Genomic DNA, 21698 nt, shown 5'->3' with positions numbered 1-21698 from the left:
ATCACCAGCCAACCGCCTACATTCAAAATGGTTGTTTTTCAAACATATATAATCCTTGGAATTAAGGATGAAACACATTTAAAGGAATGAGACTTCACACATTATCAAAGATGTCTCCATCTGCTCAAGGGAGTGTGCGTGTGTGTGTGTGTGTGTGTGTGTGTGTGTGTGTGTGTGTGTGTGTGTGTGTGTGTGTGTGTGTGTGTGTGTGTGTGTGTGTGTACCTGTATGCGTCTGTGCTTGTGTGTGTGTGTGTGTGTGTGTGTGTGTGTGTGTGTGTGTGTGTGTGTGTACCTGTATACGTCCATGCTTGTGCGCGTGCTTGTGCGCGTGTGTGTGCGTGCGTGCGTGCGTGCGTGTCAGAGAAGACAATAAGGTGACTGACCAGAATATTCTATCCTTGGTGACTCGTTCCTGCAGTAAAGTCCACTTCCTCCCAAGGTCACTGGAAACATAGAGCTGCACACATACAGAGAGAGAGAGAGAGAGAGAGAGAGAGAGAGAGAGAGAGAGAGAGAGAGAGAGAGATTATAGTTTGAGTGTTACAGAATACCTGATATACAGTAGTATAATTTACCTGCAGTGATAATCATAAGTCTAAAGGCAGAAGATCAAACTATTATTATTAACTATTAAATTCTTCGCACAATTACATGTATAATACTTTGTCTAAAAGGTCCTTGCGGTCTTGTTTCCATTGGGGTCCTTGGTATTTAATTCATAGACATATATAGTAGCAACTAAACAGTTCAAATATCAACACAATAATACAGAAAAAAATGTACAAACATAACGGGAAAATCGTACTACGTCCTCTTTTGGCCTCCTGAAAGGTGAGTTTTTAAGGCTGTTTTAAATGAGCCCAGTAAACTGCATTTATTGAGAGATGGGGTTAGTTTTTTCCAAACCTGGGTGGCAGTGCTGTAGAAGGACAATTTGCCCATGTTTGTTTCATAGGTGGGTGGTACCAAATTGTTGTTAACGCTCCCTCTAGTATTGTGACTGTGGGTGTCACTAACTGTTTGGAGGTATTTAGACAGATATGCGAGTATAGGGGGATTTCGGGCAAATTTGCATTTACAATTTTGAAGACCAACCCCAATTTTAGTTGTTTAACCCTGTCTTCAACCCTGAGCCAGCCTAGGCTGGCAAAATGAGTGGGAGAGAGGTGGGTCATAGGCTCCAGTCCGAGAAGTAGTCGAATCAGTTTGTTTTGGGAGGTTTGAAGCTTAGTCTTCAGTGACACTGAGGTGTTGGAATAGCGAACAGCCTTTTGGCGTGTAGTTCAACTACACGCCAAAAGGCGAACAGGAGAGAGTCAGCGCACTGAAGTCAAGGCACAGACTACTGTGTTGTTGACAGACAACAGATGCACGCTTATGAGAAACAACAAAAATAAAACGTGGCAAAACAGTTGCGTGCGTTAGCGCAAGATGAGGATAAAGGAAACATTCAGTCTAAATGTCCAGTAATTCGCAACTACTACCACAACTTTTGTTTTTGAAACTTTAAATTTCTCTAAATATTATAAACTTTCAGGACAGCCTAATACAAATATAATTTATGAAAAGGCTAGGCTACAGTGAAGCCGGACTGAATGACTGAAACGTTTTTTCTTTTTCTACTCTCTTGGTGATTATCTGGCACAGTAGTTGTGAATTAGCACACTGGACATTTAGACTGAATGTTTCCTTTATCCTCATATTGCGCTAATGCACGCAACTGTTTTACCAGGTTTTATTTTTGTTGTTTCTCATAAGCGTGCATCCGTTGTCCGTCAACAACACAGTAGTCTGTGCCTTGACTTCAGTGCACTGACTCTCTCCCCACCCGCCCCTTGCGCTTCAACTACACGCCAAAAGGCTGTTCACGTTGAAGTACCAAGAGGTGCAAGCATAGTCAAAAAGGGGCTGTATCAGGGCCCCTGAGAGGGTCCTGAGGGCATTTTTGTTGACAAAAGAGGAAACTCTGCCCATAAATCTGGTTCTCTGGTTAACTCTTTTGACCACCCTTGTTGCCATGCTTTCACCTGTCAGGTATTTGTCAAGAATACATCCCAAATAGGTAATCTTTTCTTTGCTTCTTTGGATTCAGTTTTCCCAAGGTGTAATGACAGTTTGTTATCGGTAAGCCAGGTACGGATTTTGGAGAGTTCGGAGCTGAGAGCTTCCTCAACTTGCAACTTGTCCTCACCCGAAATCAGGAGTGCCGAGTCATTAGCGAACAGGAACAATTTGCAGTTACAGGCAGAATTCATGTCGTTAATGTATAGAAGGAACAGTAACAACCCTCAAATGCTGCCCTGAGGAACCCCACAGCTCACCGGGAGGGATGAGGACATGGTGCCGTTGATATCAACCACTTGTTCTCTTGCCCTCTACCCTCCAGGTAAGATCTCATCCAGGGAGATGACGTTTGCCCGAGATCTACAAGCTCAAAATGCAGCGTGAAGCTTGTAGATCTGCTATTTTCAATACTTCTTAAACTTTAAAAAATTTTATTTTATTTTATTTTATTTATGAAATACTTTTGAATGTTTTTTTCCAGTTTTCAATTGATGAAAAGTTGTGATTTATTTTTTAAGATATTTCGAAATAAGATATATATTATTTTTTAGATACAGGAAACCAAAAAAAAGGGAATATTTACTGGCAACCCACAAAAGGGTCCCGACCCACTGTTTGGGAAACAGTGAGACAGAACATCACTTCTCATCCATTGGTGAATTTAGCAATGAAGGGGAAAAAAGGCAACATTCCTCAAGTCAAAGTTCATCCACGACCCTTTCAAAACTTCTCACGACTCTCGTCTGTGTCCTCGCTCGCCGGTTCAGCGCTACCGGGTTGAGACAAATTGAATTAACCCATTCAATCCGGCTACGAATCTGTGTCATTTTTTGGTCTATTTTGGGGGGAAAAAGCCGTGAAAATATGTGAAAATCTTTGAATATATATATATATATATATATATATATGTATATATATATATATATATACATATATATATATATATATATATATATATATATATATATATATATATATATATATATATATATATATATATATATATACACACACACATATATATATATATATATATATATATATATATATATATATATATACACACTTTTAAGTCATATATTTGATTCTGGGGGGTCCCTGGAACAAATGTTGGGGGTCCTTGACATGAGAAAGTTTGAGAACCACTGATATATATAGCAACATACGTTTTTTTTTCAAAAAACAACTATTAGGATTTAGAAGACATTTGTAAAATCCCCCAGAAGCAAATATTTGAGTTAAAAATGTTCGCTTAAAAAAATAATAATATATATATATATATATATATATATATATATATATATATATATATATATATATATTCAATCTGCACACATTTTCACGATTTAACAAAAAAAATAGCAGATCTACAAGCTCGTAGCGCGGTACTCTGTGCCACGCTACGAGCTTGTATATCTGCTATTTTTTAATAGCCAAAGAAATCTAAAAATGACACACAGATGTGTTCCTGGTCTTAATGGGTTAAGCAATTACGGGGAAGTCACTTCATTTCAAAGCAAGTGCTTTGGAGCATCAAGATACACTCGTAAGTAATTTCAAGCTGAATATGAAAGTGTCCTCCCTTCTGGCTAAACTGTTTAGATGTAATTATTGCATGTCACGTTCGTTGCGGCGGAGGGTAAAAATGTGTCGGCTTGCATTTCGAAACGAGGGGTGTCGGGTTTGCTCAGTCACGCTTTTCAATATCACAGTCCGCAAAAAATAAGACATGTTTGAATGTGTGAATACGTGCGTACAGTCAGTGGTGGAAGAAGTACTCGGATATTATACTTTGGTAAAAGTACCATTAACACAATATGAAAATACTCTTAAATGTTTGAAAATCATGAACGCAGCCTGCGTTCCACAGTTTCCCAGCGACCGGGCCAGCGGTACCGGAGATTAGCTGCTCACAGACAGACGGACGGACGGACGGACACACACACGGACGGACGGACAGACACAAGGACGGACGGACAGACACAAGGACGGACGGACAGGGTGCAAAACATAGTCTCGGCCATGCCTTTCGGCCTGGCAGTGATAATAAGCAACTACAATACACTTTAGAAACAAGCCCAGAAAAACACGACCCGCAACTACTAATATTTACTTTACCGAAATAACAAGCCTAAAGTAGCTTATAATAAGCAGACATGGCAACGCTGCCACCAGTTACACTTTTCTCTCCTGCCAGCTATCATTATTATCCACTTTTTTCCCCCAGGTTCTGTTGGAAAACAGATTCCTGGGTTCCATCTGCAGTCTGACCATATGGAACGGATTAAAACCTAATTGAATGTCTTGTTTAACGAAGTGTAAATGATTAAAGTGGTGGAGTTGGGCCCACACTATGCTGTCTGCCTGCAGAACTGTGAGTTATGAGGAGACAAAGTGCGGTCCAGGGCAGTGGTGTAAAGTAACTAAGTATTTTTTTTTTTACTTTAATGTAGTATTTCCAATTTTCTGTACTTTTACTTCTACTCCACTACTCCATTACGTTGTAGATTTTTTTATTTATTACAAAACATTTGCTTATTTATTATTATTAATTAATTATTTTCAAGCGTGCGCTTTCACTGGTGTGTGCAGCAGTTGCATTCTGAGCTGCGCTCTGATAAAAAACAAACCCACAATCGACACCCTAAATGAGACGTGCCTGATGTAAACTTGTTGTAAACAAGGACCTGTTTACATTTTCTGTATTGTGCAAAACCAACTGGCTCGTTTCTTAAGAGTAGTAATTAAATCAAACTGCTTCCAAGCTTCAGATTTTCCTGCAGTATTCGTGACTGCTTGGAGCTCCCCGCGAGCCAACTATTCTTTCATCTTCTGGCTGTCCATCGTTCAATGTGTGTTTGGTGTCGTTTGATGTGTGCTCTGCTGTGCTGTGTGGTGTTGTTGTCGCGTGACTGCTACTAGCAGCGTGCAGCAGCTGCTAGGCTAGGAAGCTAGCGCACATGCTGAGACCATAGAGTTAAAAATGATAGAGAGGGCACCGGATATCGCCACCCATCCATCCAGCATTGAGTTGCTCACCCAGCGCATGGGCCGAAATCACCCCTTCTTCCGGGTTGGAAACGTATTGGAAAATGTGATGGGTGTGGCCTATTTGCGTCACTGGGGCCCCATGGGCTCGTTCATATACATTGGGCACACCTGCAATACCTCAAATGGCCAGCATGTCCATTTGGCTTCAATGAAACCACTGGGTTCTGGGGGCCTGGCTGAGACATGCCCACAATGGTCTTGGCTGCGACATACTAAAGCCTATACAACTTGTGCTATAACCACGCCCCCCCTTCTGTGGCCAACGCGGAAGTGCCTCTGCCTACAACAACTGCGGGCTATTTTTTATATAGTTATATAGTTTTTGACCGCGACGGAGGCACGCCGTCTGAAGCGAACTTGAGCCACGTGAGGCAACACCGAGCAAGCTAAAGCGAGCGAGTTGCCGTGCCGAAAGTTGCGAAGTTCGCTTGGGCCGACTCAGCGCCGTCCGAGTTATGTACCGATAGGGACAGAATCATAAATCATGTTTTGATGAGAGCGTGTGCCCCAACTGCCACTCAAAGTGGCTACTGGCCATTCACAGCGCGTCCTTGCACAAGCGTATTGGCCAATCACAGCGCATCCTTGCACAAGTGGTATAGGTTTTGGGATCACGCGTCTTGGTTAGGGTGTAATTCACTGCACAAAATGTTTACCTTATTAATATAATAATGGGCCTTGGGGCCCGATGGTCAAATACAGAATGGCCCTAGCCCGTTACTGGCAGGCAGGGCTGGGTCCTGGTGGGGTCCCGACGGGCCTGCAGGGCTCTATGTAGAGTAACAACCCTCACGTCTCTCTGTTGACTCTCTAGTGACTTAACCAATTGAAGGCTAGTGTCCCTACAAGACGCATTGTGAGCTTGTCGATTGGCTATTTTCACAATGTTTGCCTCTTTCTTACGCAATATTTATCCAATTTGGAATTAAAAAGGTCATTAACTTTAAAAAAAAATGTGCATATATCCTACATACACTTAAATACTGTATTTTGGTTTGTTTACTTTTGAGTGAGAAAACAATGTGGACCCCACAAAATAATTTGGGGACCCCCCTGGGGTCCTGACCCACAGTGTGGGAACCACTGCCCTAACTTAAGCCCTAACAGGTTTTACATACCGCAGTGTAACAAGGGTCAAAGCCTTCAACAAATCTCACCCACTGCTCTGGCAGTTTTTTTTTTAATGCACTGCTCCGGGTTAGTCCGCCTCATCAATCGGTTAATTTCTTCTATTGCCTCCAGTTAGGAAAACATTAGCGCTACATTGCACTCAGCCACCATGTTTTGTTGGGGCCCCGGTGGCCTGTTGTGACTCTAGAAGCAATTATCTCCAGACGACTGTGGGGGAAACAGCTGAGTAATGACTGCAGGATGCATGCAGTTAACTCTGTGAGATATGTGATCTGCAACACAATGCAAACTGTAAGAGAATTCCACCTGCTGCATCTAAAAACCTTTTTGGTGTTCCAGGAGTCAAAGTCATTTTAATCCTGCATGTCAACCATGTTGGCTAATTGTCATTAGTAATCATGTGATTTGTAATCATGTTTAATTATGCATGTCAAATATGTTGGCCAAATTGTCAATTGCACCGTAATCATATCGTTTGTAATCATATAATCATGCAAGCCAACTATGTTGGCTTATTGTCATTGTTGTCATATTTGCCTGAAGACCTACAAGGGTGAAACATTGCACCAGTAAATAAAGTAAGTTTCTTCAAACGATGTGCGGATGTTTTATCTTCTCCTTATTGTCATTTGCAATCATGTACTATATATAGACAATACAATGACAACCACTGACTTGAAGACTCACTTGAATCTACTGCAATCAATGCTGTAGTGCGTATACATCTATGCATGTAGTATGTTTATGGCATACAGCTAAAATCGATATTTTAGAATGCCAATCTGTTCAAAATCATTTAATTTATGTACTTGTATTTCGACCATAGAGTGTTAGCTTCACATCGGGGGTCTTCTTGTCACAACTCCTGTTGCTGTCATTCAACAACTGTTCCAATGTCTATGGTGAATGGTTTCCGAGACTTCACATTTTCTATGTACTGACTGTACATAATATTGCTTAACTTTCCCCTTCATACCCACCCTGCCCTCCTTGCAGTAGGCCAGCAGCTTGTCCTCTTCCTTGGGGTGGAAGAGCATCGTGTCCGGGGTGAAGGAGACGGGCTGCCTCTGGAAGGACGCACCCTCGTCCGCGCTGATGAACAACATCTGGTCCCGCTCGTTTATGGACGAACTCACCAGCACCACCTAGAGGTGACAGAGAGACGCATTGTGAGCTTGTAGATCTGCTATTTTCAAATGGCCGCAATGTATATACGGCTATGGTGGTTAATGTATGTTTTATAATAATGTTTTATAATAATAATCAAAATCTACTAGTAACTAAAGTTTTCAAATAATTGTAGTGGAGTAAATGTACAATATTTGGATCCGAGATGTAGTGGAGTAGAAACCCATTCATCTCTCTCTCTCTCTCTCTCTCTCTCTCTCTCTCTCTCTCTCTCTCTCTCTCTCTCTCTCTCTCTCTCTCTCTCTCTCTCTCTCTCTCTCTCTCTCTCTCTCTCTCTCTCTCTCTCTCTCTCTCTCTCTGCTCTAACCTCACACGCCCTCCCGTCTTCCTCACCGAGATTGCTCCAAACTGAAGTGTGTGTGTGCGCGCGCGCGCGTGCATGCGTGTGTGTGTGTGTGTTAATGTCTCTGAGTGCTTCCCATGCCAGTGGAGTCGCTGAAACTGCAATCTAATGGTGGAAGAGAAGAGTACAAGTGAGGGAGGGAGGGTAGGGATGGAATGCTAAATGGATTGATACAGTAAATAACTGCACGATAAACGTACAGTAAAAGTTCAGTGAGCTGCGGTGTTGGTCACAATCCCAACCAATAAGAATCTGGAGCTGCAGTAAAACTGTATTCTCGTGTGTTCTTTTATTACACAGTCACATTGTGTTATTACACCGTAACATCATGTAATTGATTTTGATTTTAATTTGATTTGATTTTGGTAAAATAAATACGATTTAACACAATACAATTTAAAGCCAGGATACAAACACATGAAAGCGTCATAAAACAATTCCTGCAACACAAAATAAAAATAAATAGTCCAACAACTTTACATAGCACCAATACACCAATTACACCAAGGGTAAACTTTTCAGGCCGCAACCCCCCAAAATAATCATCATTTTGACCTGTAGATCTGCTATTTTCAAACATTTTAGTACTTTTACTTTTGGTACTTTTACTTAAGTACATTTGGATACCAATACTTGTGTAATTTTACTCAAGTACATTTTTAATTCCGGACTTTTACCTGTAACAGAGTACTTCTACATTGCAGTATTGATACTTTTACTTAAGTAAAACATTTGAGTACTTTTTCCACCACTGCATTTGAGGAAGCGGCTGTGATGGATTCTGAAGGATCCAGTGTGCCATGCGTAAGGGCTGGAGCCATGCATGTTGGCCATTCTTTGAGATGCGATACAAAGGGAAATTATTTTGACACAGAGTGGTCTCCCAAATTATATCAGCTGCAGGCCATTGCAATCACATGATTTGCGTGCGCGCGCACACACACACACACACACACACACACACACACACACACACACACACACACACACACACACACACACACACACACACACACATACACACACACACACACACACACACACACACACGGCAGCAGGATTCCCCACACACACAGAGAAGACAAACAGACAGACATGATGGTCCCAGACCGTAGAAATCCCCACAGTGTAGGCCTTGCTTGCAGTCCCGCACAGCATAAAATCCTGAGGGGTATATAATCTAACTCTGAGGGTTAAAAGAAAAAATGACAAGACATAATATGCACTCTGTAGGATTTTTAAAATCCAATTACGATCCAATTATATCTAGTTTTGACAAAGACACACGCATCCGCCCATACGCATGTGTGTGTGTGTGCGCGCACACACACACACACACACACACACACACACACACACACACACACACACACACACACACACACACACACACACACACACACACACACACACACACACACACACACACACACACACACACACACACACACACACACACACGCACGCACACACACACACACACACACACACACACACGCAGCAATTAGACTGGCGAGTTACATGTAAGAAATAATAAGCACTTATCTCTGCCTGACAGGCGAATAGCTGGACTATAACAAGGTTCATATGGGGCGGGGGGGTGCGGATACGGCACAGGCGCGTGCACGCTACGGAAAGCCAAACAGGTCACGATTTGTCTCAATTCCGCGGCATCAGAGTTAATTGTACACGGCAGCGGTTGGTTTTATAAATGCCATTCTAATAATTGCCAGCCGGCGTTCATAAACATCCTTCTCCGTATACAGTTCATTCTGCTGGCAGGCGTTAAAAAAAAAAGTTTGGTTGCATAATAATGAAAAAAAAGTGTGGCGGCATAATAGATGACTGGGTTTGGCCCAGCCGCCTTGCCTCCAGTCCTGGCAGTATTATAATTATTTTCTCCTATGTCCTGCCGCTCTCTCTCTTTTTCTCCATTCTCTTTCTCTGTATGCTTTGCACTTTGAGTTACTCTCCCTCTCTACCTTTACTTGAACCCTCAGAGCTGTGTGGAAGTGTTTAGCTCGGGGGGACTGTCTGTACCGTATTACCCTCAGTGATGGAAGAAGCACTCACAGGTTTTACTTAAGTAAAAGTATCAATACTGCAATGTTACAAGTTTTACAAGTAAAAGTCTGGAATACAAAATTTACTTGGGTAAAAGTACAAAAGTATTGGTATCAAAATGTACGTAAAGAAAGAAAGCACTTGTTATGCAGAATGTCCCATTTCACAAGTATTCAAATGTATCAAAATCTTTTGGAAATAGCAAAAGCTCACATTGCGACGCATTGTGAGCTTGTAGACCGGCTATCTTCAAGTGGCTGAAATGTATACAGGCCTGAAGTGGTTACTGTATGTTTTGTAATAATAATAATCTACAAAGTGACTAAAGTTTTCAAATAATTGTAGTGGAGTAGAAGTACAATATTTGCCTTTGAGATGTAGTGGACTAGAAGTAAAAGTAAAAGTAAAAATACCTCAAAATTGTACTTAAGTACAGCACTTGAGCAAATGCGCTTAGTTACTGTACACCCCTACCACCCCCATCAAGAGAACTCATTTTAAAATATCGCCAAAGCTCTTGGTAAACTTCAACGTTCCCTGAGAAGTGAAAGTGAAAGTTTTGCCAAACTGCCAATCCTCACCTGGCACCAGGTGACAGTCTTATTCTCAGATGCGTGGACACGTGACATTTCTGAATGAATCTCATACTGTATACATGGTCATAAGTATATCTCTGCTGTCGTCGGGCAGAAACCAACTCCAAAATGTTCATTTTTTCAGGAAATGACAAAAACAAAACAAAAAGTGGAGTTAGGAGGTTTTTGTTCATCATTGATAAGAACAGCTGAATGGACCTCCAAGCTCACAATAGGCTCTATGCACAGAAGCCATATTATGAAGACATTCACAGGTGTTACCAATGATACTAATGAAGGCTCTGTTCCATTTAGTGTAGCTCAGATTCTCTGATTTTTCAATTTCCACGACCCCCATAACTCTGAGAGTTAAACACTCGTAAGGGGCCATTTGGAAACCCCTTAAGGAACCATGAGGGTCCCTGGACCCAAATTGTACAGCTACTTGGTGTAGCAGAGTGTTTCCAGTGAGCCAACATGCACAATATCAGCACCCTGACTCTGTTTGACCAGAATGGAACAGAGCCTTCATTAGTATCATTGGTAACACCTGTGAATGTCTTCACAATATGGCTGCTGTGCATAGAGCCTATGAGGTTGGAGGTCAAAAGGGGGTGGAGCCTGGAGTCAGCAAAACCAGCTAACTCCACCCCCCTTTGGTGGAGTTATAGCTGGTTCAGCAGAACGTTTGAGGATCCAATGGAGTTAGCGAGTTAGCGCTTTTTAATACTTTTCATTGGTTCAGTATGTTTTTTTTTACCAACACACAGACATAAAGGGTGTTCAATAGCACTGATTTATAGAAAAAAAAATGCAAAAGCGCCAAAAATGGAGTTTGCTGGTTTCTGCTAGACAGCAACGATATACAACCTGGACTTAGATCCTTGGTGCTGCTTGGGGGAGATGTTGTCGAGCTGTGATATCCATGTTTACAGTCTATAATAGATCGTTATGTGTCTCGCTGTGGTCTCACGTTGAAGGTCTAATATCTAATGTGTGTCTCGCTGTGGTCTCACGTTGAAGGTCTATATATCTCATGTGTATCTCTCGCTGTAGTCTCAGCGTTTCCACAGCAAATGTTTCAATTTATATTCAGCCTCGCTCGCAGTTCAAAGACGAGTTCCAAAGAGAGAAAAAAAAGATCAATTTTCCAGTTTAGATCTCAGCTTTCATCATTCTACCCTCTCTCTCCACCACCACCACCAACACCAAACTATACCCAATGTTCTCAGCCCGTTGAATTGGGAAAGGAGAGAGGGATTGCATGGGTGTGAGCTGGACAGATGAAATACTGTGAAATCATCTGCTTTTGTGTGTTTCTGTATGTGCGTGCGGCACATACGCGAGTGTGTGACAGTGAGAGAGAGCAGGATAAATACAGAACATGGTAGCACAGTGGTTCTCAACCCTTTTCATATCAAAGGTCCATTATTTATTCGGCATTTGAGCCACGTATCCACCGTTTGATGAGATTTAGCCTCTCAGACCCAAGACCAAGAGAATATTTTGTAATCGTGGGATAATATTTTCTCCACAATTCCACACTGTATTGATGTTGGCATCAATAGGAGAGATGACAGGCAAACGTTACGTTAATTGTTCAAAAATAACAATTCTTAAATTAAGTAAATGCAGACGTTTAACAATAATTTAACTCTTGAGAGCGTAAAATGAAACCAAATGGACCCGTGAGGGTCCATTTGGTTTCATTTTACGCTCTCAAGAGTTAAAGATCTATATAAGGGTCCATTTGGTTACCAACTCTCCATCATTTAGCATGGGGACCACCCGGGACCCCCTCAAGGACCACTGGTGGTCCCCGGACCACTGGTTGAGAACAAGCTGGTGTAGATCTATAACACAGATATTATAGATCTATATGGAACAAGAACGGCCATTTACACCGCATCATGCAGTGCTTGCTAATGTAATGTAATGTACTGGAATGAACTGCTCTAATCTCAATCTGTGATCCCCTCCCACCACCCCTCCCCTCCCCCTCTCACTCAGTGCCTCCAGCTTTGTAGTCGCCCTCAAAGTTAAATTGAATCGCTATCAACGACCGCCATCAGACAAAACCACGAGAGCCACAATTATGCGGAATAATCACAGAGACGGCCAGGGTTACTGGTATCATACCGTGCAGTAGTGGTGGGAAGAAGAAAAAAACGGTAATTTCAGTGAACTAACAATTTTGTTCACGTTCGCGGCAATGATTTGTTCAAATGATTCGTTCGCGTTCTCGTTCATTAGCGCTATTTTCTAGTGAAAAACACCATCGCGGGAGCGTTATTATTACGCCCCCCCCCGCCCTCCCGTCCTGTGTACGGGGGGAGGGGGGGGTGGGGGGTGGGGACATAGTTATTTCGAACGAATCGGTCGTGAACGACCCATCACTGCCGTGCAGAGCGTGGCTGCATGGGTACAGAACCGTGCGAGAGAGGGAGGGTCTAATGCATTGGTTTTCAAAGTGGGGGGGGTCCCCAGTAAAATGTGTTAATAAAGCGTCACAATCATTTTAACCACTTTATCCATACAGTATGTTATACTTTTGCTATTCAAAAATAGCCGCACTATGAGCTTGTAGATCTGCTATTGTTTGCAAAATCTCGAAAATGTGTGCAAATCTTTCAATCTGTTTATTTTTTAAAGGTGAACGTTTTTAACTCAAATCTTTTCTTCCAGGGGTCCCTGGCACAACATATTTGCAGGTGGGGGTCCGCCGCCAAATACATATCAATTGGGGGGTCCCTGCTCTGGTGTGCCGCGCTATGAGCTTGTATATCTGCTGTTTTTGAATAGCCAAAGTATAAGATAATGGTTAAAGTGCCAGTTAATTATCCAAAATGTTACCAGCTGGAAGCATTTCAGAAAGTGTCTATAGTGAGTGTGTTTGCTCAGTTCTCAGTTTACCATGAGGTCTTGTAAACTGCCTGCTGTTTGCTCAAAAGCTTTGATCAACTTTTCTTTTTAAAGTATTTGCTGGTGACCGGCTGCACAGCTCCATGAGCAAACGTCACAAAAATGCATGTATGAGGAGTTGAAAGTAGATTTCACTGGCCCTGACTACAGTGTGTTGTGCTGTAAAGTATCTAAGTACAATTAGAATTTCCAGTTTTCTGTAAAAAAATATGTTGTAGGCCTACATTAACCTTACATTCAGCCCTTTACAGATTTGAAAACTTGTGAAATGGGACATTTTTCATAATGAGTGCTTCCTACTTTTGGTACTTTCTCAAGTCAATTTAGAATTCTGGACTTTTAGTTGTAATCCAGTATTTCTACATTGCAGTAACGATACTTTTACTTAAGTAAAACATTTGAGTACTTCTTCCACCACTGGAAACTCATTCTTGTGGTCCCTGCCTTCCAGCAATTGCATACAGTACATAAAAAGCCAGTGATTTGTGTGTTTGGTTAGTTAACTTGCGGGTCCCGGTAGAGTTTTGCTCTCACGACGTGCCACATTTTCCCTGCATGCACCAGTGGAGTCAAAGTATAATATTTCCCTATGAGATGTAGTGGAGTAGAAGTAAAACTATAGACAAGTACAGGAAATACCTCAAAACTGTACTTAAGCACAGTACTTGAGTAAATGTACTGGTACTGAGTGGGAACCAGTAGTAACCACAGCATTACCATGATGCACATGTCCATTGCAGGAGAGCTCAATGTGCACCCAGTCCCCCAGCCCAGGGATCCTTTGCCGTTTCAGCATATTTAATTCCAGACATGTTTAAACCCATTAAGACCGGGAACGCATATAGCGGCATTTTAAGATCTTCTTTGGGCTATTCAAAAATAGCATATCTACAAGCTCATTATGATCTATAAGCTATGAGCCTGGCACAACATATTTGCAGGTGGGGGTCCGCCGCCAAATACATATCAATTGGGGGGGTCCCTGGTACTCTGGTGTGCCGCGCTATGAGCTTGTATATCTGCTGTTTTTGAATAGCCAAAGTATAAGATAATGGTTAAAGTGCCAGTTCATTATCCAAAATGTGACCAGCTGGAAGCATTTCAGAAAGTGTACATAGTGAGTGTGATCGCTCAGTTCTCAGTTTACTCGCCCATGAGGTCTTGTAAACTGCCTGCTGTTTGCTCAAAAGCTTTGATCAACTTTTCTTTTTAAAGTGTTTGCTGGTGACCGGCTGCACAGCTCCATGAGCAAACGTCACAAAAATGCATGTATGAGGAGTTGAAAGTAGATTTCACTGGCCCTGACAACAGTGTGTTGTGCTGTAAAGTAACTAATTACACTTACTCAAGTACTGTACTTGAGTACAATTAGAATTTCCAATTTTCTGTAAAAACATATGTTGTAGGCCTACATTAACCTTACATTCAGCCCTTTACAGATTTGAAAACTTGTGAAATGGGACATTTTTTCATAATGAGTGCTTCCTACTTTTGGTACTTTCTCAAGTCAATTTAGAATTCAGGACTTTTAGTTGTAATCCAAATTTCTACATTGCAGTAACGATACTTTTACTTAAGTAAAAGATTTGAGTACTTCTTCCACCACTGGAAACTCATTCTTGTGGTCCCTGCCTTCCAGCAATTGCATACAGTACATAAAAAGCCAGTGATTTGTGTGTTTGGTTAGTTAACTTGCGGGTCCCGGTAGAGTTTTGCTCTCGCGACGTGCCACATTTTCCCTGCATGCACCAGTGGAGTCAAAGTATAATATTTGCCTCTGAGATGTAGTGGAGTAGAAGTAAAACTATAGACAATTACAGGAAATACCTCAAAACTGTACTTAAGCACAGTACTTGAGTAAATGTACTTCGTTACTTTACACCACTGGTACTGAGTGGGAACCAGTCAGACCCAAGGGGCAAGTCTTAGATATTTACGATGAGGCCGACAAAATGGCCAGAGTGGCGCTGTTTTACCCTGCGCCGACCTGCGGTGTCAGAAAGAATTTATTTTAACGCAAGTGAATGGGTTTTTTGACAAACTTTAGACTAGATTTTCTTACTGTAATAAAAATTGTCATGAATTCTATATGCTTCCAATTGCTAGTTTAAAGTCTCCTTTCAATCATCAGGATATGCGTTTTGCTAAATTATGGTCCTATTTATTATAAAATTGACGATAAAGTAGGCTATTCTCTAGGAGGGGCGGGATGATTTGATTGACAAGCTACACAACCAATAGCATTCATTCCCCGCCCCCCGCTCTTGATTGACAAGCTACCCAACCAATAATGGTCTGGTCTCATTCTGACGCGTATTGAAAGATGGCGGACCTACAGTCTTGCAACAATCGGCTTCATTTTCGGTCTGTAGAAAGCAGCGGAGGGGGTTTGTCCATCTCATTTATACAGTCTATGGTCAGACCACAGCATTCCCATGATGCACATTTCCATTGCAGGAGAGCTCAATGTGCACCCAGTCCCCCAGCCCAGGGATCCTTTGCAGTTTCAGCATATTCAATTCCAGACATGTTTTAACCCATTAAGACCGGGAACGCATATAGCGTCATTTTAAGATCTTCTTTGGGCTATTCAAAAATAGCATATCTACAAGCTCATTATGATCTATAAGCTATGAGCTTGTAGATCTGCTATTTTTCAAAACATCGTGAAAATGTGTGCAAATCTCTTGAATATGTATATTTTTAATGGAACATATTTAACTCAAATCTTTGCTTCTGGGGATTTTACTAACGTCTTCTAAATACTGACAGTTTAAAAAAAAAAAACTATAAACTATAATATCAGTGGTTCTCAAACTTTTTTCATGTCAAGGACCCCCCAAAATGCCATGTATTTGGCTGCGGACCCCCATCTCAAAATATTTTGTTCCAGGGACCCCCCAGATTCAAAGATTTGAGTTAAAAATGTATATATATTCAAAGATTTTCACACATTTTCACCATTCTTTTTCAAAAATAGCAGATCTACAAGCTCGTAGCGCGGCACTCGGTGCCGCGCTACGAGCTTGTAGATCTGCTATTTTTGAATAGCCCAAAGAAATCTAAAAGTCACACCCAGTGTGAAGAGAGTGGTGCATTTGAATTAGTGGAACTGGTTGCATCCTTGTGTTGCAATCAGCTGCAGCTGTTGAGGCTGTGCTCAAACGGACGGACGGACGGACGGACGGACGGACGGACAGACCCACACACACGGTCAAGTGTAGGAGTAGCTGGCACCACTCAAAAATTACACCCAGATGCGTTCCCGGTCGAAATGGATTAGAAGGCTCAGTTATTACCGTCTGCTTTCAGACAGACAAGTGAATAACATCGCCGTATGAAAGACGGCGCTCTCTCTCTCTATACCGCCGCCTCTAGCTGTGCAATGCCGGGCAATTTGTGCAATGTGTGATCTTCAACCCCGGTTTTATTGACGTCTATTGGTTTATTTATTTCAAAATTGGCCCTTCAGTGCACTGCTATGATTTATTGATGCCATGAATAAATAAGCAAATTAACAATGTATATCAAAAATATGCATTTTTCAACAACGTGTGTGTGTGTGTGTGTGTGTGTGTGTGTGTGTGTGTGTGTGTGTGTGTGTGTGTGTGTGTGTGTGTGTGTGTGTGTGTGTGTGTGTGTGTGTGACTGCTCCTACGGACTGCTCTATAGGTCAGGTGAACAAGGCTAAAGTAACTAAGTGCATGTACTCAAGTACTGTACTTACACTTTTGAGGTATTTCTACTTTCTTCAGTATTTACAATATACTCCACCACAGTTATATGCAAGTATTCTACTACTACTGTGATATACCCACATTAATGCACTGACACCATCCATTTACAAGATGTAAATCACTGGTTTCTTTCAAAACTGGCCTGGAAAAGCGACTATCAGGAGACCACAAGGGGAGATAAATGTAATTTCCCATAAAAAGGAGGTGTCATTCACTGCCGCCGTTTCTCCTTTTTCTCCATATAGTGTTTTGTACTTGTTGATGACATGTATTATTGTGTTAGCCTGGTAAACACCCCTCCCTCCGGAAATCTCATTTGCATTTTATTTCAGGAAGGAGTCTGGTCTACGGATTAGTACCGTTGACTGACAACCCCTTCAGACAATGAGCAGTTCGTTCCCCTTCAGCCAATCAGCTGCTCCGTTTTCCCCACCACCAGCCAATATGACGCAAGGGGACTTTTGAAGGGGCTATGCCGAAAATAGGTTGCTTTATTCGGATACATACGTGTCACTGCCCGCCCCTGCCGGTTCTCTGAATTTGTATTTTTAAATAGGCTCTGTCATGATTAATTGACCAGTATATGAAGTTAAACAACTACATTCTATCCAAACGATATCTTAAAAGTAAATTCCGTGCCTTAAAAAATTAAGTTTGAGAGTGTTTTCAAGTTTTAAAACCAAAACCAAAAGCAGCGGACAGAAAAAATGGCCGCCCGTTCCATTTTTGACGGCTGCACTCGGTTCCATTCGGTTTCACTTGAACTTGCCACCCGATTGGCCAACCTTCGCTGTCAATCACAGAACAATGAGCGAGGACGCTGATAGGAGAGTTCATGTTATGAACTCCGGGGAAACGCCCAGACAGGCCTGTAGGCCAGACTCACTGCTGAAATCAAATACAAATGAGATTTCCGGAGGGAGGGGTTTACCAGGCTATTATTGTGTTATGTTTATGTTGATGAATTGAATGCATAGGACCACGATGGAAACAAGTCCTCGGGACTGTTTCGTGGTATCCTTTAAGCCTTAATATCTGACTGAAGCCTACCGCGTGCTGTTTACATATGTACAGTATTCATAGTATATATAATACAATATTCAATAACAAAAACAGGGTTGAGGAGCAGGTTGTAGCACTGCCACACAGGGCTCGAAATTAACTTTTTTTATTGGTAGCACCGGTGCTACCAGTTTAAAAATTTAGGAGCACCCACTAAAATTTAAGGAGCACCAATATGTAATAGATGTAATAATAATATTTAACTAACTTCAACTGTACATCTCTCTCTGAATTCTGAATCCCCCCCCCCCCCCCCTAAAAAAGGTTGTCATTGACAATTATCATTGACTTTAACCATATTTGAGGGTTTATTTCCTTGGATTACTGGCAGCACTAGAAATATGACTGATCAGTGCAGTGGTCCTGTCTGTCTGTCTGTCCACCTGTCTGTACGTCCGCCTGTCCGTCTATCCACCGGTTCGCCTATCCACCGGTCCGTCTCCGCCCGTCCGTCCGTCCGTCAATATAATTTCTCTTTTTTATTTTGTATTATTAATGTATTCAATGATTAGTTTTATTTGTTTTTATTATTATTTTATTTTCTGTTGCTGTTGGCAGTCATGGCTGCCAGTTCCCACATGATGTTGTGTGGGAGCTCAGACTGATCCACACCGTACTGAATAACTGCTAGCTTACATAACGTCTTAAGACTAGGACTCAAGTCTAACATGTACATGTCATCATTAAAGAGGATGACATGATGTCCCACCATGCAACAGCCCATCCAAGACATTTGAGATGGGTATGTTCCCTTGACCTCAACCTTCTTCCAGGAGGAGGTCTTTGGACTGAATTTCCACAGATCATTGACAGTCTGCTCATTCCAGCGACCACCACATATGTACATCTCTCCATTGTAGGCAAAGGCTGAATGACCCCTGTGGCTGGCTGGACGAAGCTGTGAATAAGGTGTGCTCAGCCAGCTGTTGGTCTCTGTGTCAAACACTCTGATGTGGTTCACAAGGACCCCATCACCCCCAAATACAAACATCTTTGTCCCAATGATGGTGGCAGAGTGTTCTGCTGAAACAGGTGGTGGAGGTCCTCTGGTGTTAATTAAAGACCAGACCATTGTGGTGGTGTCCAACTTGTAGATGTCATTAGTGCGTCGAATCAGCTGAGTGCGTCCAGTCAGCCTGGTGAATCCTCCATGGATGTACATGACCTTCCGCAAGACACAGGCTGGGTTAGGGTTAGGGTTAGGCAGCTCCTCCCCTCTGGGACAGTCCCGGAGACCCCGGGCCTCGACCATCTATGAGTTTCGACATCGAAGGCATAAAGCACGTTGCAGTAAGGCCACCCTCCCCAGATGTAGATATCTTCCACGAGCACAGCTGTGTGGCCCCTGTGCTTGAAGGCAACCTGAAGTGGACCTTCTCCCCTTCCAGTTGTCACTGGGGGCATCTTCATCCAGAGTAAGGACACTGTGTTGAATATGTGCACTTCAATCTGATCACCGTCATTATGTCCCCCTCCAAAACAGTACACCTTGTGTCCTACTGCGACAGGAGCATGGCATCTCTTTGGTTCTTCTCTCAGATGTATCGTCCAGCAAAACATTTCACACACCAGCACCACCGTCAAACAGTGTCACCAACTAACGATGCAGGGTTATTTAATAGAATGTATGAACATACGTTAAAAGTTGCTAAATGGCATTTCTTTAAATTTGATCATCCATTTTAAATGGCACGTGCATGGTTGTGATGATGGTGGTGTGATGTCATTGCATAATTACATCATAAGGTAAAACTAGGCCAATGATTGGAACTAGGCCAATGACGTCAGCCATGGCCAAATATGGAGTATGAAATCATATTGATGGCATCAGAGATCTCCATGTATGGTCATTTGTGGATGTATAGATATTTATGGAGAACCGCTGATCCGAACAACTTCACGCCGGGCACCGCACTCCGTTGCATCTGCAGTAATACACATCGAGTTCAAAGTTAATCACTTCAATGGTTTTCAAGATCATTATTAGAATTAATAGCAGATTTGCAAGCCGACAATGGATCGCATTATTTGTTATTAGAAAACAATCAAAAGGGGAAACATCTACTATCCATTATTGTATTAAATTGTGTAATTTATAATCAATTAAATGTATTAGCTTGATTAACTGTTGCAGATTAACGCTCTCAAGATAATAAGATTTTGCTGAAGGTGCCTACAACCAGCACTAAACTGTGAGATACAGCCTTCAGTGTGTATGCTCCATATATATGGAACGAATGTCAAGAAAAGCTGAAGTTAGATGCCCTTGTTTCTTTTGCTATTTTTGGGGTGGTGTAGCCGCCCCCTATAAGTGAGTTTTGGACACCGACCAAAAGATTTGTATACCCCCTAACCCTTCCATTGTTAATGCAAATCGATACTTTTGCAAAGTCAGCCAATCACATTACAGCTAGTGTCATCACCACTAACTGTAATGTGATTAGCTGACTTTGCAAATTCAGGACTGTGATTGGCTAGCGAAACACATGACACATGTGCAGCCCTGTGAATAGCAGTATGGACTTTAAAAAAAGTAATTCATCCTTCTTTTAAAGTGAGTCATGTTGTGATGACCACACACCGCCCACTTCACACTGGGTGTGATTTTTAAAAGATTTTTAGCTGACCTTATATTGGAAGAAGACCTATGCACCTGCTTGGTGTAACTTATGGTTTTATAATATATACGTTTTGCAACCTTTTTAATTTATTTATGTGTAGCCTACCTTGTTGTCCTTGTCATGTCATGTAAAAAAAATCTTTTGTACACAGGACACCATTGAAAAAGAGACCCTGGTCTCAATGGATTTCCCTGAAATAAAGGTTTCAACCAATCACCTCATACCACGATACCAGTCTGGAGCTGTGTGGATCTCCATATTAGGACAAGACTGGCTTCATCAATATGGGTCGGCCACCCGTCCTGGCGGAGATATGCTCCACTGTCAGAAGGCCACCCGGCCTGGCGGAGATATGCTCCACTGTCAGTAGGAGAAAGAAGTTGTTTTTTAGCTTACTGATAGCCTTAGTGTAGATTTAGCCCCCTACTGTCCCCAGGATGGAATGTTGAAAATAGGCCAACATTTGCCAAACATAGACGATCTGCAAGCTGTGCGCTTGCAGATCGGCTATTTTTGGGGAAGGTGTTGGGTGTAGAACAGTGTTTCTCAAATGGGGGTTGGTACACTCCTAGGGGTACGTGGAGGTACTACAGGGATACGTAAGAGAATAACGTATGTTTTGTAATAATAATCAAAATCTATAGTAAGTAAGTAACAAACGTTTTCCAATAATTGTAGTGGAGTATAATTTGCCTCTGAGATGTAGTGGAGTAGAAGTAAAAGTACAGAAAATTGGAAAAACTCCACTAAACATTTTACTTAAGTACAGTACTTGAGTAAATGTACTTAGTAACTTTACACCACTGGATATTGATCACAGCCTAAACAAATCAATCATCGGTGACCGTTTTTGTTTGTTTTTCTATCAATCTATGAACACTGATCATTGTTTTTTTTTCCCATGGCTCATTTCATTGCCTGTATAAGCCATGATAAAC

General features: G+C 41.9%; 1 protein-coding gene across 1 annotated transcript in view; it reads right to left on the bottom strand.

The window, feature by feature from the left end:
• Window positions 1-21698, bottom strand: part of LOC311034696 (VPS10 domain-containing receptor SorCS2-like) — a 295855-nt gene that overhangs the window by 77859 nt on the left and 196298 nt on the right. The window contains exons 4-5 of the mRNA XM_084042652.1: window positions 7229-7393; window positions 386-459 (exon numbers count right to left, since the gene is read on the bottom strand). Of these exons, the coding sequence (XP_083898778.1) occupies window positions 386-459; window positions 7229-7393 (239 nt within the window). The remainder of the gene's footprint in view (window positions 1-385; window positions 460-7228; window positions 7394-21698) is intronic.

This window comes from Gymnoscopelus microlampas, assembly GCF_963454915.1.
Source record: "Gymnoscopelus microlampas genome assembly, chromosome: 19".
NCBI classification, from domain to species: Eukaryota; Metazoa; Chordata; class Actinopteri; order Myctophiformes; family Myctophidae; genus Gymnoscopelus; species Gymnoscopelus microlampas.
This window is presented reverse-complemented; position numbering and strand designations above follow the sequence as displayed.